This window comes from Gadus macrocephalus, chromosome 14 (genome assembly GCF_031168955.1).
Source record: "Gadus macrocephalus chromosome 14, ASM3116895v1".
Classification (NCBI taxonomy): domain Eukaryota; kingdom Metazoa; phylum Chordata; class Actinopteri; order Gadiformes; family Gadidae; genus Gadus; species Gadus macrocephalus.
The window spans coordinates 19,453,201-19,470,397 of record NC_082395.1 but is presented as its reverse complement, the minus strand read 5'-3'; the positions used below and the strand labels follow the sequence as shown (position 1 = coordinate 19,470,397).

The window sequence follows — 17,197 nt, the reverse complement described above, 5'->3', positions numbered from 1 at the left end:
GTACTCAATGACGCGTATGGGAGCAATTGCATATATATTGCATCTGATTAAACAGATGCAATATATATGCTCTCAAAGCAGTTATATTTTATAGAAGTTTTGGGCGAAAACATGAAGCTGTAAATGTTCACGCAACCACTATTTTGGATTGATGATGTTAGCAATGTGATCACGTGAACTACTGGATCATGATAACGATAATATTATTATTAAGATTATAAATCATCTGACTCCATAGCCTCACCCCCTTTGCATGAGCCCTGCCCCCACATTCAACTCAAGAGGGGGGGGCGTGGCCTCTGCTTCTGATCAATTCAAGGACATGTCTGCCGGCATGTCTGCAATGGCCGAGGACCACTGCAGAGCTGCTTTAGCTTAATGAATGGATATCTGGAGTCCCTGGCCAAGGAGAAACGGCACAATTGAGCTAGCATATAACTACACAGTCACAGCTCAGCTCAGCATTCACAAATAAGATAGATATTTTTGCATGATTACAAATAGTGATTACGATCAAGAAGAATACTCAACATCAAAATTGACCATCACAAGTGCCTTTATTACCAATGTTTTTGACAATATAAAGAAGATGTTTAACTGAGTCGTGGATGCAAACAGTGTTGAAAAGTTTTTACAGTAATGAAAATTAAAAAATTAAAACATTAAAATCCAAAAAAGGGGCTTGCATAGGTTTACAATAAAATAGTCACTGGCAAGCCTAAAAGTGTTTCATCAGTGACAAAAAAGGGTTAGAAATTCAAAGGGTTAAACATGGGTCAACTTCACATTGTGAGGCAAATAGCAAGGTATGAGCAGGAAACTAAACAAACCTTGGTTTGAATGTTCACTAGCCACAGGATGGTGTCCCTGTCTTCATTCCATGTTCACTCAAATCCCATCAGGTAAACATACTTCTCAGTTCCCCCTACAATCTTCACTGTCACTCTCCTCAAAAACGTACTCAAACTAAAGTGCTTTTCGCATCTTTTTTCAATTCAGGTACGACTTTCTATTCATATGCATCATCAATATTTCATTCTATGCTTTATTTACCAATATTCCTTAGTGTTTAAATTTGGCCGTGAAGGCTTCAAATAGCTATCATATAATACTATATGTATATTATCGACAAAGCATCTCATTCTTTTTGAAAGTCTTGGTTATCATATGCATCAAGAACTGTGCTTTAGTATCATCATGCTTGGCCTTCACAGTTTTTTGTCTCCAACATCTCACTTTCCCGTCCCCATTGCACTCTCCTTTTTAAAATGATTTGAGTGTACACAACATTGCACATCACCAAAAACACATTCAATGTGAAAACAGACATTTACATATACATATTTATATATGAGTATGCCAAATGTGATTTCCTGTATACACAAAGAGGAATAACTTGTCGCTTTTTAGACCAGAAGCCCTTTTCTCTTTCCTACATCAAGGGGCACATCCAAACCAGGTGCGTCTTGTAAAATTATCTTAAATGGAATTGCAGGATCTTTATTTTGGCCTGATAACATGTTATGGGTTATTGACATACTATAACAACCATCTAATTCCAAACTCGCACCAGAATCGGTATTGAAGAACTGGTATTAAATATGCCCCATAGGACACTCAGAAGACACATTAGTGTTGCGGAAAACAATATATTAAAGCTTGCCATTCATATTCAGCATTGGTTCAATTGTTGTCATCACAGCCCGGTAGCAGTTTTTGATTATTCCCTGCAGCCTCAGCCCAAACCACATATAGGCGAATACTCTGGTTAATAGCATAAGCATACAAGATGAAAGGTAGACAGAAGTGTGACCGCGTAATACACAACAAAGTGATGATGCCAGAATATTTGATATTCAAAGTATAACACCAGACTAGAATGGCCAACATCAACACAGTGTTTTGCTGTTAGAAGGACGGGCTAGGTCACCTGACGCCCAACCGTTTTGCAGTCCAGACGCACCACAACGAACCGTGTTAGCTTTGGAGGTATCTCATAGAGATTTCAAGTCAAATGACTTTTTGAATGTGTTCCAAAATCTAAGTGGAACTATTGGAACACTTTTTCCACATGGTTCTAAAGGCTTAGAATAAACAACATCCCCCCCGAAGTGAGAAGAGGATGTAGCAAGATGCCAACAAATGGATGTTGACATTAGGGCCGGATTGCCTAATGTTTGAAGATGTAATCTGGTGGCAACTCAAGACTAGAGCTACCAAACAACGTTACGAAATTCCGAAGAAAATGTTTACTATATGGTATGTGGAGATACACAGTGATCACCGACCCAACATGTGGGTTGATGATGGCTGTCTGGTTCTTTATGTCATCTTCTGTATATGGATTTGAAACATGAAACAGAAAAACACAATGCCTCCTTGGTTGCACTATATAAGACGATCACAGGAAAACAAAAGTGATCATTTTAGGAGCAGTAAATGCCACTTAATGCTTGATTCTTTGTTTATAGACAGTTTCCTTTTAAAATGCAGAAACCAAAAGTAGACACGGTTCATTATAAGGTGGTGATGATTGCTTTGGAAAAAGTGTTTTGGAAATGTTGAGATTTGAAAAAATAGATTAACATTTAGAAGGATATCATAAATGCATCTCTTTAAATAATCTATATCCACATGAAAAGATAAACCAGGATATATACAGATGAACGCTATAGGTCCACAATTTGTCTGAGGTAATCATCCATGCAACTACATTTCAGTTCAATAGGGGAACAGGTGTCCAATACAATAACAATAGACACAAAACGAAATGTGTAGGCCTTAAACTAGATTGGTTTATCAGAATATGGAGGCCTAACACATTAAGCCACATGTTAAACAACACTTTCAAGAACTTTAGGAATAGACCAATATCACATATTACAAAAGGGTGAATAAAATATGTGAACCCAAAGTAATCTGAAAAATAAATATCTGGGAATGTTTTCCTAAAATACTTTTCAATTGCACAATTCCTTTATAAGGCATTTCAACTGTATGGCAATGGGGGACAGAAAAAATACGAAAATACTATTTTCTCTATCAGTCCAATATATGTTTTGGCGTCCACCGTTTTCCTGATTTCTGGAAGAATCTGCTACAATGACCCCTGGTGAAATATTAATTTATGTTGATGAACCATTTGCATTGAGAGTGGAACTTGTTGCAGAGAGAACGAACAGTGGCCCCAAACGACGATGCAGGTAAAAACCAAACCTGCGTCTCTGAAAGGGATGCCTATAGAGTTGACACAGCCCAGCACGTTTTCCGTGGCACGTGTTTCTTTATATAACCACCTCGACGTGCACAAGGGGCACCCATCTGTAGTCTCCCGAGCCCTGAATTCAGAGTGAGGGAACAAAAGCCCGTCCCTTCCTGAATCTAGCTGGCACCTAAAGCCTATAGGTCCATTACTTTTATATTGGTCAAATATCTATTTGGAAGTGAACATACAGGATACATCGTTTTCAGTTGGTTGAAGTCGATACTATCACAGACGGACGGTGTTAGGCAGACAAGTGAAAACAAAAGTAACATCATTATCAAGCTCTGGGTGCCCGAGGATTAATTGCGTGAGCATTACGCACACATTACGCGCACAGGGTTCACTAGATAAAGTGGATCCAGCCGTTCTCCCATTCACGTGGTGGGGACATTTTAAGCCTGTGGCGACGCACTTTGTAGTTTTTCCCAACATTGTTGTCCCAAAACTCCTCCCCACCTACGCAATACTTAATGGCAAACTGCAATGTCCCCCCTCCTTCGAGAAAGGTCGGGGTGATGATCTTAAAGGAGAACTTGTCGGTGACCCCATCACTGGAATCAGGTACATAGTACGCCAAACTGTCCATGAATGTGATCCAGTTGTTCAGAGAATATCTCAGATACACACTCTTCTCAAACGCCAAATTCAACACACGCACGACTCCCGATAGGCTGAATTCGTCCGCCTCAAACGTTTCCAACATTACCTTAACTTCTCTTACTTTGTGTTCGAAATCAGGCAGTCTGCCTGGGTTGGAGAACTGCAGTTCCATACAGACTGCTGATTGGCTCGGAGGACGGGGGAATTTGGTACCCACATGGTGGATGTTGAGGGGTCCCTGACATTTGGCCAGTATACGTTCTGGGACCTGTGGCAGATCTGCGTCGTCGAAATGTTTCACCGAAGTGAGCTCCAGACCCAGAGAGTCAGCGAACCGGACGGTCTTCTGACTTGTTGGGCTTCGACTACGGGCGATCTCCAATTTAGCTCTCTCTGTGGGGGTCGGCAGGGACTTGCATCTCCGACGGAGGTTCGGACTCTGTGTAGGTTTGAGGAGAATCTCCCTTCCTCTCGGTCTCTCCTCCACCACGGGGCTTTCGATGGGCTCACAGGTCCCGTTCACGTAGTCGAAATCCTCTCCATCATCCAGCCTCGGATTGGCCGCTGCCAGGCTCCCGAACAGCCCGGCAATGCAGCTGTAGTTCCTGGGTAGGCAGGTCTTTGGAGGCAGCATGACCAGAGAGGAAGGCGGAACGGACTGGGTTTCCATTAAGGTCAGTCCCCTGTACTGCAGAGCAAAAAACGCGGTCGTGATCAATAAAAACCGGCTAGTCAGAAGACGAATTGGTCAGGTGTCAAGAGTCCCAAACGCGGATAGGTGCACCGGTTGCGTCACTGGCTGACAGTACGCGACGCTAACCAATAATGGCCAGGCTCGTTCAGCGCCCAGATGAGCGTTCATCCTGCATATCAATATCAGCTGGGATGTATTTAATTCATAACATAATGTACTAATCTGTAGTAAATAAAGCAAATTCACCTTAAAGCATCGCTGGTCGTTTGCAACGTCTGTATGTGTGTGTGTGTGTGTGTGTGTGTGTGTGTGTGTGTGTGTGTGTGTGTGTGTGTGTGTGTGTGTGTGTGTGTGTGTGTGCGTGTGTGTGTGGTTTGTGGGGCTACGTGCCAGAAGGAACGTACGCCATCATCAACTGCAACTTCTCATTTTAGAGGCGCAACTTCCACTTGCGTCACGCTACTGATGGACCTACTTAAAAAACCCAAATATTTGAGTATAAGACATTTACCTCGACTCATCCACAACATCCCATCCCATTTGGCCTAGGCTTACAGCAAAACGTTCTGTTACTTGCATCGCATTATATTGTGTTAGTATACAAAAAATAAACAAAATAAAATAATAAAACACGATACACCCTGCAATTGCCCTACTCATGTGTTTAATTGTAATTGTAAAATATATTTCAATTACGTCACCACATTCCCACGGCATGTTGCTCCTCCCATTTTCCTTGACGTCACACGTCGTGCCAACGCGGTCCCCCTGGGTTGCCATAACGACGACGCTACTACTCACCTACTCTTTGGATCACATTTCTCGTTCACGGCGCGGATACACCATTTGGACTCGTGCTTTGCTAAATACAGATATAATGGCTCAGTGTTGTGTGTGATTGTGGGACGACGCTGGCCGGAGTCTATGTTAGTGGTGACCAAGCCTGTCCGTTCATCCCCCAAAATCCGATCCTGCTTCGTTTTGATCCGTGAAGCAACAACCAGTGAATCCTTGACAATGTAACTTATGCCCTCACAACAGACTGCATTGTTATTTTACCCTATAGAAAGACAGTATTTTGGATAGAAGAAACTTAAAACAATTTAATGTTGTGTGGTTTAAATTGACTTGTGCATTTACATTTTAAGCATGTGAACTAGGTGCCGTCCCCTTGCATAATGGAAACCGTGAAGGAAGTGGACCAGGATGGTGCGGAGGAGTCCGAGGAGAACGGTCTAGCAGAGGAGGACGTCTCTTACATGGTAGGCCTACTACAGGACATGAGCGACGAGTACTCCATGAAGGAACAGGATCCGTGTGATCTCTACGACTCCTCTGATTGGGACGAGGCTGTAAGTAACCATACACTCCCTTACTCACTCCTTGACCAACTTTACATGTCTAGATTCCTTTGAATACATTTTTCTTGTACCTTTAATTGTATTTTATTCCAGCAGCAGATGGAGCCAATTTGTCCATTTGTTGTTGTATTAGCTAATAGCTAGTGTCTACTTAATTAACATGGTTAGTTGTTTTAATGGTAAGGCTAAACATTTTTGTACAGAGATTTTTCATCTTCTCACTTGAATGCTCATACTCACTTTAAATATCAAGGAAACACTATTTGATGACAATGTATGACACAGTAGATTGGCATCAGACATAAAAAAAAACCAAGCAAGTTGACCAAATGCTTCTAATGCTAACATCGACCTACGTCCTCATGCATAACTTTAACATGAAACTTGATAGGAAATAACAGTACGTGCTTCGGGGACAGGTCCATGGTTGGAACAGAGTCTCTGCACTGAGCTGCATGTTTCTCCCTGCGAGAAACTGTAGGAGAACCAAGAGCGACGAGCAGGACCCCCACTGTCTCCTGTGTGTCGACATCAGGCCCCTGGAGGCCCTCACCCCGGACTGGCCCCCCGAGTTTGACCCAGAGTCTGATGGGAATCCCCAGGAGAGTGACGCCACAGTGTCAGGTACCCAGAAAGAACTCTACAACACGACAGTGGGGTCTTCCCCACTGAAGGAGGCCCACCTGAACCACCGTGTCCTCGGGGACAAGATGGCCGACGACGACACAGAAGTCCCCAGAGAGGTCCTCCAGCCATTGCTGACGGACTACCTGTATCAAGACTACCTGTGTTCTAAAGACCCGGCGCTGATGAGCCTCCAACCTGACCTGGGTAACCCCATCAACAGCTTCACAGTGTTGCCCCCTCTAAGAGCACCCCAGTTGGCTTCCCAAGGAGTTGTCCGGCAGGTCTGCGTCGGGGAGAGCCTCGCGGGAGGCGGATCCGCCGCAGGAGGGAGCGCGGAGACGGGCAGTGTGGTGGCGCCAACGGCAGCCAGGGAGGGCAGAGGTGTGAAGAGAACAGAGGAAACAGGAGGAGCCGACACGCTGACAAACACGGAGCCGACTAAGGACACCCACAGGCCGAGCGCTCCACCCAAAGGCATGTATTGTTGTCACTCTCAGGGAAAAAAACGGCATTTGCTCTCCACTTACACTCTGCCCATTCTAAAGAGGTACAGCGTGCCTCTGGGCAAAATAACTGACACCATGCACCGGACTACAGTCTCCTTAGGCCAGCATTGGAGGCAGGCCGTGCGGACTGGCAGTGAGTACAGCCGGCACGAAAGATCCCCCACTCCACAGCTGCCTGTTCTTTTTGGGACCAAGGTCCCAATAGTGGTCTCCAGCCAAAGACCGCTTTGAATACACACTCCCCTCACTATGCACGTGCAAATAAAAGTAGCAAAGAGGATCTATGATTCTCTTATTTGGTAAGTCACGATAATGAATGATGTGTTAATATTTAACTTCATGACAGTATCACAGCAGATTTCATCTAATTTGTGTCTTAAAAGTTATAAAAATATGTTATTAATAAACTCATGGCAGGTGTGTCATAGTGTTACACTATCCCAGGTTTTTTTTGGTGTTCAAACCCATGTGGATAGATGTGTCTTTAATATGGTTCCTAAATAATTCCATCAAATGCATGTTCTAGTTGTCCGGCAATGATGGCTGCTTCCTCAAAGCCAACAACCTTAATTTGTGTTAGAGGCTGTGGCTATAATGTTATACACATGATGGTCTTAACTTAGTCAAACATCTTTTTTTTTATCCAAATAAACATCGGAAACCATAAAACTACATTGTGAGCATGTTATACAGATATCTTATTGCTGTAGCTCAATTAGAAACATTTTAAAAGGTATCAGGTTTGTAACTGAAACTTACTTAAAAATGTATCTTAAAACGTAAATGTGATGCTGCAAGGCTATACTTTTTTGAATGAGTAATGTAATGTAATACACTGTTCCCTTAGTTTATTGAGATCATCAGCAGTACAGCTTGGACAAAGAAACCAACATTGCAATCTGGAACTCTAAACATTTAGGCAAACACCGAAGGCCACCAATAAAATGAAAATAATCATTTGTATTGGAAGAATATATAAATTCTTCATGCGATGAATTTTATGGAAAATAAAACACTGTATTAACCACTGCGAACTATGACAATTCAACATCTTCAAGCTTTTCTTCTTTGCTTCATTTACATCCATTAACCTTTTAGAAACAGTATACACAGAACAATAAATGATTTGAAGTAAGGTCAAAATACTGCACTTAACCTTGGGTTCAATACATTACAAAATAAAGCAAGTTAAGATTTGGGCATAATGCCACATACATTCCTTTGTTTCTTTTAGGTGACATCTCCAAAGACAAAAAGTATATCTGGAAAAGAATAAAAATAAAATACTCTGATTAAGGCACAGAAATAAAATTAAGAAATACTCAAGGCTTGCTGTATATCCAACTGTTCCCCTATAACTCAAAAAAAGGTGTCCGTGCAAATGAGGTAACTGACTAACACACGAAAGGAACCAACAGGTTGTACAGTATCTTGCATCGAAAAAAATATACAAATAAAAATCAATGCACGATGCATGAGTCCCATTGGTCAAAGACGGAATTCAGTAATTAAAGATGGAGGAAATTTAATATGGTTTGCAAAAACAACAACGTCTCTCTGACTGGAGGGAGAGTAGCTAAACTGTACTCTAAGCCTCAGTGTTTTAGTGCAGCACAACACCGCCTAAAACTCCAGCACAAACTGCTGCTATTGTATACACCTAGTCAGCTAATGAATAAGTCGAGGTGGACGACACCCTTGTCTTGGAACTATCCTCAAGGGGGTTGTCTAGCCGGTGACCCACAGAAATATGGATCATAAGACCACAACAACCTAAGTACTTGCATTAAACTACAATGCATCATTACAATGTATCAAGAAGAACTGAGCTTAGCATTTAAATAATTTGTGCCACGTCTAATTAACGGATTTGGGTTACTGAGTACTTTCATGGCTCTGGTGAATTCCTTACATACTTGAGATTGAAGATCTATTTATTTCTTATTTATTAAACTAATTCAGGATGGTTTTCACAGTGATAATGCCCCAAGGTACAACATACCTGAAGGACATGCATATCTTGCCACCAATAATGGATAATAATGAGGCCAGTGTCAAACGGATTACATGATGAACTGTATATACACATCTTTCACAAAAAGATTTGGGAGAGTGTGGGCAGGGGGGGAACCATCATTTAGTATTTGTTAAGATGGTGACTCGATTTAATGCACAATAGTGTTACAATTATTAAACTGCTAATACAGACAAAGACAGCATCCACTAGTGCTATAATACAAATCAAAATATACATTTAAACTATAGAAGTAAACATGTTTTCTAGACAGGACTCGCATACAAGGTTATCCTATGTGCAAATAAATATGTAAACGGGCAGGGAGTCAATAAATCATGCCCAGTGAGATAATAAAGTGCATCTTAGCTATCTGGGTGTATGACAGGAAATACGCAAGGGCACGTCTCCCTTCATGGAATGTTCATAGGCCTTCCAGATGCTCCCAGCTTACCAGGACACCACGTGTAGTCCAGGACGACAATTGAGAGCAGACACATTCATCGTGGGTAGCAGCAGCACAGAGAGGCCTTCAACTGTTGGGTTTGTCCGGGTGCCGTAAGAGGGCCCACAGACTCTCGCACGTCTGGGTCTCCACGGAACTGAAGTGGGACTCCATATTCCAGGCCAGGTCCGCCGACAGGAAGTCATCCATGACCGTTTGGGTTTCGTTGCTGGTCAGAAAGAGGTGCGAGAGGCCGTCCACTTGGCAGGTGCTGGTCTGGGTCTCTGTGCTGCTCAGCAACCGGCCCTGCTCCGTGTGAGGGACGGGGAGCTGGGGCGAAAGGCCTAGAGGCGGAGGGGGGACGTCCGTCTGGGTCTCCGTGTCAGACGACTCTGTGCTCATGGAGAAGCTGGAGTGTCCCAGGATGCTGCCAAGCGGCATGCGGTTGCCGGCACTCAGCAGGAAGTTGAGGTCAGTTTGCGTGTGCGTGTCAAACATTTCCAGTTCGAGGTCAGTGGCCTGCGTTCGACTGTGCCCGGTGCTTTGTTCCAGTTCTTCCAGCAAGAGGAAGTCAGTCTGGGTCTGAATGTCCAGAGACTCCAGCGGTGTGTCACTGCCCAGCCCTCTGAGCTCACTCTCCTCCGTTTGGGTCTGGATGTGCACGGTATTAAGGAACTCTTCAAAGTCAAAGTCGATACCCGTGTGCTGGTCTTGAACAGAGTCCAGGCCTGGCCCACAGCCTGCAGTGTTATCCTCCAGCACCTGGTGGCCCGACATCGAGTCAGACAACATGTTCTCCAGGTCGTGGAGGAAGGTCATGGTCTGGGTCTGGTTGTCCGACATACTATTGGAGTTGAGGTCGTCGGTCTGGACACCGAAACACATAGGCCCTGCCGACTTCACGTCCTCATAGAGACTGCCCACTCCTGCGGCCGCAGATTGTTCCAAGGCTAGAGAAGTCTGTGTGGAGACGCTCAGAAAGTCACTAGCAAACAGGTCCGAACACATCACCGCCTGGTCGACCTGAACCCTGTCCCTGGACTGCGACACAGCACTGGGGCAGCCTGTCTGGGTCTGCCTGGAGGTTGGGGCAGAAACCAACAGGCCAGAGCAGGGTATTTGGCTGAGGCAGAGACCGTCTGTCTGAGCGGCAATAGTGGATTTAGCTTTGGTGGAGGGGAACGTCTGAGTTTCCACACTGACGGGCAGAAGCACCTCGGCACTGACACTTATGTCTGTCTGGGCACAAGAAGACACGGGTGGATCGCCAACCACACACACTCCCATACCTACACCGACTCCTGCCCCTAAGGGCATCCTAGACAGGCATGATATGTCCGTCTGAATGTTTGTGGATGTGCTTCTGCCATGAAGACCTCCAAGGCCACTGGCTGGATCCTGTGAGTACAAAGGCTCTAGACTCACCTGCACCCCAGTGCTGATGGGCCCAAGGCTAGAACGCGAGGAAAGGAAGCTCTCCTTGAAGCCCAGGGCTTTGGAGTCCAGGTGGGGCACCATAGCCCCCATTGCTTGTGGCAGCAGCTGAAGAGCGCTGAGGGAGCCCTTGCAGTCCATCGTAAGCACGACGGACCTCAGAGCACCACTCTCTGTGGATGGTACTAGGACAGGGAGGTGAGTCAGCTGCATCACAGGGAAATTGACCAGGGCCATCTTGGGCTTGGGCAGGAGCATTTTTTTGTGGCTTCTCTGGAGGTATGAGGTTGGATTGGGCGTGTCTGGTGCATGACTATTTGTTTCCGCAGAAAAACAACCCACTGATAGTTCCTTGTTGGCACTTAGATTTTGACAGGTTGACTCGTTTTGCCGCACCTTAACAGAACTGCTTATCAGTTTCTCCATCTTACGTTTCTTCACTGGGGGAATCCTGAAATGTAAGAGAGCAACAGAGAACGTGGGGAATGAATTACAAAAGAATGAAAGAAATTTTAACACAGCCAACAACACTTGATGAAATCTTGTGGTTGAGATTTGAGTTGTGGTTGTTTGCATACCTGTGTTCTGTGGGGAGCTCATGTCCCGTCCGGTAGATGTGAGACAACAGTGCAGCCCTACTTGCATACGGGCATCCGCAGGTGCACCGGTAGGTCTTCCCACAGTCCTCCGTGTGTCTCCTCAGGTCCCACTCCGTACTGTAGCCATTGTTGCATTTGGAACATTTGTGCTTCTTCTCTGCATGCATTTTCATAAAGTGCTGCGAATAATACAAATCAACCAAGGAATTACAATCTTTGGCTTGCATAAGAAAATCAAGAAATATTCTGTGATTGAAAAATGAAGAACAGGGAAGGCCTTACTTGTTTGACGAGTGAAAACTGGGAGAAGGGCCTGTTAGGGCCTCTGGGGCAGCCCTCAATAGGACAGCTGTAAAGCTTCTTGGACGCAGTCAGCTCTTTCCTAATGGTAGGGTTGACGAGGCCTTCCTGATGGTAAACATTAAATACAAAGATTTGCGTTAGCCTCACATTTAATGGGTGATTTAAAAATACATTAGATTACATTTTTTACAGAGCTAAACAGAAATTAAAAAACATACTATATTTGTAGTGTGGCCAATAATCAAAGTAATCAAAACAAGAAATGTGGAAATACGCAACCACACAAAATTACTCTTATATATTTCGCAGTCCATTGGAAATATAATGATGATAAGGATTCAAGTCTGTGTCCAATCGTTCCGGTGTGACCCTCTGTCCTTCGGCTGGTGCTCCTGTGATGAGGTTTGGGTGAAGGAAGAGAGTGGGCGGAGCTGAGGGATAGTCATCAGCCGATGGGGAAAACCTGTTTGGCCTTCAGGCGGTTGCTATCCTCCAACGTTGGTTGATGGTGTAGTGCCATATGGTTTGGATCCTTTTAGTTTTGGTCTCTTTGGCTGGGTACAAGGGCTGGTTCAATGTTGTGTTTAAAATCATACCACATCCCCAGAGCACTTGTTCCACTCCTGCTACACTCAGTCACTACTGATTATGCATATTTAATGTTATATTCTTTCTATTATTAATAACTATATAACTCAACCTCTTATCACAGTGGACTCCTATCTTTGACATATGATCCCTGGTAGACTAGACACCTGTTAGAGGGGGGTTATCCAACGGTACAACATTATTGTAAAGTTTATAATAGATTACAAATCATAATATGAAACATTGAAATGAGGTTCATTGTATTTGTAGGTTTCATCCATCCTAGATTTGATGATAGGTCTGTACTCCAATATCCATGACTGAATTACACTTTGCGTGAGAAACAAATTAAAAAAAAGAGAAAATAATCACATCAAGACATTCTCCCAGGATCATGAATTCCTCTGAATCTAGTACAGCCCATGAAAGTGTATGAATAGATAACTGACAAGGTCATACAGTATCTCCCAAACCAAAAGCAATGAAGAATAATATTGTAGCTAATATTGAATTCCTTTCAGAACATTGTCTCCTGAACAATGTGTTGTACGGTCTGGGTTCCATCATTCCACTACAAAGAGTCATCAAGAGCTTTTCTCAATACACAGATGAATGAACAAAGCAATGAAACATGGATAAATACAGGGGGCACTGAAAACGTGAGACATGTCGCCAATTCGGGCAAAACCAATCTGACATTGCTCACTAGCAATGTTTTCTGTCAATTAAAGGGCATTGCACTTCATTCTCTCCACATCTTGAAATATGTTGAGGGCCTGATAGTGCCCCCACGCCAGAACATTATCTAATATTTGTTGATGATAGAGCAGCACCATATTAGCATTTGTTGAGGTCCATTCATTCTGCTATAGAACTTACTCAACAACACACTTACTCAAAACCTAGATGTTTCGACGGTTTATTTGGGCAACTTATTATCTTGATTGGCCAATTCAAGGTCAAATTCAGGATCTGTGATATTTAATGTTAGTATATGCTACACGTGAACCTCCTAAGATGGCGCAATTTGATTGGTTCGCTATCTCATATTTGGCAAGATCCCATGATTGACATCTCAAACTCGGGTTATTGCGTGACGGTTTATTTTTGGAGCGTTCTCGTGTAGTATATACTAAAACAATTATTCGCCTCTGGCGAATAATCAGCGAACAATTAAGTGTCAACTAATTAATAATTGTTAAGTAGTGGACAGTGGACACTTCTATTTTTGGAAAGCATGTGTTGAAGGGAGTGTGGCATCTGATCACTACCATGAAGGCGTGACCATGTTACACGGGACCGGATGTAAACCACCACACAATATCTCCCAAACCAACTTTCTGAAGGAAACATATGCAACCGACTTAAGTGGTATTATAAATATTATATATAGTATCATTCCGTTCAGCGGAAACTTGAAATCGTTCTAAACTGACCAATCACAACAATTTCAACCCAAGTCCTTCAAAACATCAGTATCGCATCTTCATAACAACTGTGCTGACATATTCATTCAGCAGGCCTCCGGCCACTCAGTTATCCGAAGAACAAATTAAAATGCCACATTCACACTCAAAATAACTCAATGTGTGCAAAGGACAAAAGGAGACATTCCCAGAGAGAGAGAGAGAGAGAGAGAGAGAGAGAGAGAGAGAGAGAGAGAGAGAGAGAGAGAGAGAGAGAGAGAGAGAGAGAGAGAGAGAGAGAGAGAGAGAGAGAGAGAGAGAGAGAGAGAGAGAGAGAGAGAGAGAGAGAGAGAGAGAGAGAGAGAGAGAGAGAGAGAGAGAGAGAGAGAGAGAGAGAGAGAGAGAGAGAGAGAGAGAGAGAGAGAGAGAGAGAGAGAGAGAGAGAGAGAGAGAGAGAGAGAGAGAGAGAGAGAGAGAGAGAGAGAGAGAGAGAGAGAGAGAGAGAGAGAGAGAGAGAGAGAGAGAGAAAATACCCTATACAACAAAAGACAGATCGACTCAATGCGACTCCCACATTGAATTCGTAAGGCGAAGAAACAGACGACAGATGAATAATAATTAAATAAAATCCCATATAAATTGGCTGTTTTTTGCTCAACCCGTAGTGGTGGCTGGTGTTAAATGGAGAAAACCACGAAGAAATCGCGGGTTTGGTCAAATCACACTGTGACCTTAACCATGTATCGCATAGTGCTGTTTAGGTGAGCGACATTGACACCACCACATTATAACGTCGTATTAGCGTTTATTAAGTACATACACATGACTTGACGTTTCCCCCCACTCCCAGTGTTGTGTTGGTGAGCCACAAATAAACCAGCATGACCAGTGGGCTCGCTTCGACCATTACCTTCACTCTGTGGGATTTCACCAGATGCATGTTCAACGCAGGTGTGTTGGGGAGGATTTTCCCACAGCTTTCCACAGTGCAGAGTATGTTAGTCCTCACTTCTTTGGTCAGCTCCACGATGGACGGCGTTATTATCTCCCGGGACTGCGAAGGAGACTCTTCGTTTGATTTCGCACTTCCTCTGGAAGCGCTGGCTTTGTGATTCCCTTTCCCAGCAGACGCATAGGCAGCCATGATTGTACGTTGACAACCGCTAGCTTGTAGTGCAGAAAGCCCAGTAGCAGCATATACGTATGTTTGCCATTTAACACCTCGACGCCGTAGTGCTAACCGATGCAGTCACCACCCGCCGCCGTGGATAATGCTCCATACCAACCAGGTACTGTTTACGCATGCGCAGTTGGGAGCACGGAGCCCACCGTGTTTTTGACCGCGGCGTGTGCTACAGGAGGCCCAAGTATCCCTGACTGCAACCCGCAGATGGTGCTCGCTAAATGTAGGCGGAGTCTACATTGAGCAATGCAAAGCAAATGCACCACCTAGTGCTGGAAATAGTGCAATACATGCATCGAGGATAAAATCTCGGACAAGGCAGATTTCACTTCACAGTTCACCTATTCAAATTAAATCATAGCATATTTCCTCTCATACAGGACATTGTCTTATATGATTAATAGCCATTTCTATGGTTATTTATCGTTCATAAATGTTGACACTTGCATTTTCTTTGTCAATGCATAATAAACTTAGCCTACTATGTTGATTGTTTATGCTATCTCATAGATGATTGTCCTGTGAGTGTTAAAATAAAGCAGCAAGACTTGTCTCCCAAGGGTCCTCACTGAGATCTACACAGACAAATTAAAGCCAGCATCGAAGAGAACTCCTGTCTTTTGAGTGCCTGTCTGTTGGGAGTTGCCGGTGTAAGTACCATATCGGCTCGGCTTCCAGATCGGCTCGGGGTCCGTCGTCTGCTGATTACGTTGCACAATATCATTGGCTGTACGCTTGAATGGGCGTACATTGTGATTGGCTGTTTTGTGCTGTAGCTCTGGCTGTAGTCATAGCAACCACGAGGCAACAGCGAGCACATGTGTGAGCGCGAGTAGGTCTATTGGTGCGTTTTAATATCCATCCGTCTCGGAGCTCCGAGGACGTTGCCTAGCGACACGCACAAACACGCCCCTTTTCCTCGGAAGTCGATCTCGCCATCTCGTTTGAACTCAGCGGTGACCGAGCGAGGCTTCCGAGATAGAATTGAAGATGGATGCGCCCAGTGTGACATTCAGTGAACTGTTTTCATTGTGTTTGGACCGCTTTGGTGGTTTAAATCGCAATTTCAATCACTCGTATTGCTGTAATAACTTACATATGCAGATGATACATTGAAACATGAAATTAAGTGAAAATTTTAGAAGTTCAAATGGCTGCGTTTTCGTACGGTGAAAACGCACCGTTTCATTTATATTATTTCGTAGTCCTGAAATAATATAAATGAAAATAGTAGTAGTAGTCGGCCAATGCTACCGCAACAATAGCTTTCCGGGTGGCGTCCATGTTTTTCTCCGACGACCTACGCTCAAAACATAATAAAACGATTTTAGTGTGGGCGTGGCGTCCGATCCGAGATCCGAGTCGGCTCGCAGAGAATACTCGAACGCACCATATGTCTAGTTTCGGTTTGTGTTGCCAGATTGGGCATATGCCCCGTTTTTCCAGCCTAACGTGATTCAAAGTAGCCAAATCAGGCTGAAAATGTGCCCAATCTGGCAACACATACGATACGATACGATATAACTATATTAATCCCCCGTAGGAGAAATTTGTATGTTGCAGCAGCAGTGGAAGGACACAGGACAAAATAACAATGTAATAAATACAATAAATAAATAAATAAATACAAAGTGCTGATGCATAAGGAGACGCTTATAGTTAATAGGGACAAAAACAAGACAAACAGAAACAACATCAAGATGGGTGATGCATATACACATATATACGCATACCTAAACACACACACACATGCATATGCAAACACATAGACATACACAAACACAATCATCATCGGGCACTGTTGAACAGCCTAATGGCTGCCGGCACAAAGGAGCACCTGAAGCGCTCCGTCTTGCACCTGGGGAACATCAACCTGTGACTGAAGGTGCTCCCCATCTGCCACAGCTCAGCATGGAGGGGATGGGAGGGGTTGCCCATGATGGACTTGAATTTGTCCCTCATCCTCCTCTCCACCACCACCTCCAGACTGTCCAGCTCAAGTCCCACAACAGAGCTGGCTTTCCTAACCAGCTTGTTGAGTCTGTTTGACTCCCCAGCCTAGATGCCTCCTCCCCAGCACGCCCCAGCAAAGAACAGCGTGCTGGCTACCACAGACAGATAAAATGTCCTTAGCAGCCTGCCACACACGTCAAACGACCTGAGCCTCCTGAG

At 44.1% G+C, this 17,197-nt stretch overlaps 3 protein-coding genes across 6 annotated transcripts; 1 reads left to right on the top strand and 2 right to left on the bottom strand.

Annotated features, from left to right (window-relative positions):
* Positions 1-538: 538 nt before the first annotated feature.
* Positions 539-4,535, bottom strand: LOC132472547 (protein phosphatase 1 regulatory subunit 3E). The gene has a single exon (XM_060072217.1). The coding sequence runs from the start codon at positions 4,533-4,535 to the stop codon at positions 3,609-3,611; it is 927 nt and encodes a 308-aa protein (XP_059928200.1). The 3' UTR covers positions 539-3,608.
* Positions 4,401-8,582, top strand: LOC132472546 (uncharacterized). Of its 3 annotated transcripts, none has more exons than XM_060072215.1 (3): positions 4,401-4,539; positions 5,708-5,911; positions 6,340-8,582. In XM_060072215.1, the coding sequence occupies exons 2-3, from the start codon at positions 5,738-5,740 to the stop codon at positions 7,282-7,284; spliced, it is 1,119 nt and encodes a 372-aa protein (XP_059928198.1). In that variant the 5' UTR covers positions 4,401-4,539; positions 5,708-5,737; the 3' UTR covers positions 7,285-8,582. The 3 variants fall into 3 exon arrangements, with proteins under 3 accessions (XP_059928198.1, XP_059928199.1, XP_059928197.1); XM_060072216.1 differs by lacking the exon at positions 4,401-4,539 and adding an exon at positions 4,909-5,578 and having other exon boundaries at positions 5,720-5,911; XM_060072214.1 differs by lacking the exon at positions 4,401-4,539 and adding an exon at positions 4,909-5,578.
* On the bottom strand, positions 7,885-15,222 carry atmin (ATM interactor). 2 transcript variants are annotated; one of them, XM_060072212.1, is made up of 4 exons: positions 14,753-15,222; positions 11,828-11,953; positions 11,525-11,724; positions 7,885-11,397 (listed from the first exon to the last, which is right to left on the bottom strand). In XM_060072212.1, the coding sequence occupies exons 1-4, from the start codon at positions 14,984-14,986 to the stop codon at positions 9,600-9,602; spliced, it is 2,358 nt and encodes a 785-aa protein (XP_059928195.1). In that variant the 5' UTR covers positions 14,987-15,222; the 3' UTR covers positions 7,885-9,599. The 2 variants fall into 2 exon arrangements, with proteins under 2 accessions (XP_059928195.1, XP_059928196.1); XM_060072213.1 differs by lacking the exon at positions 14,753-15,222 and adding an exon at positions 12,141-14,068.
* Between the last annotated feature and the right edge of the window lie 1,975 nt (positions 15,223-17,197).

Excerpts from the sequence above, each read along its gene's own strand:
- LOC132472547 (XM_060072217.1), bottom strand. The coding sequence starts at position 4,535 with ATGGAAACCCAGTCCGTTCCGCCTTCCTCTCTGGTCATGCTGCCTCCA.
- LOC132472546 (XM_060072215.1), top strand. The coding sequence starts at position 5,738 with ATGGAAACCGTGAAGGAAGTGGACCAGGATGGTGCGGAGGAGTCCGAG. Across the intron at positions 5,912-6,339 it reads CCTCTGATTGGGACGAGGCT|GTCCATGGTTGGAACAGAGT; the intron begins GTAAGTAACCAT and ends CTTCGGGGACAG.
- atmin (XM_060072212.1), bottom strand. The coding sequence starts at position 14,986 with ATGGCTGCCTATGCGTCTGCTGGGAAAGGGAATCACAAAGCCAGCGCT. Across the intron at positions 11,954-14,752 it reads TGAAATCCCACAGAGTGAAG|GAAGGCCTCGTCAACCCTAC; the intron begins GTAATGGTCGAA and ends GTTTACCATCAG. Across the intron at positions 11,398-11,524 it reads GAGCTCCCCACAGAACACAG|GATTCCCCCAGTGAAGAAAC; the intron begins GTATGCAAACAA and ends CTTACATTTCAG.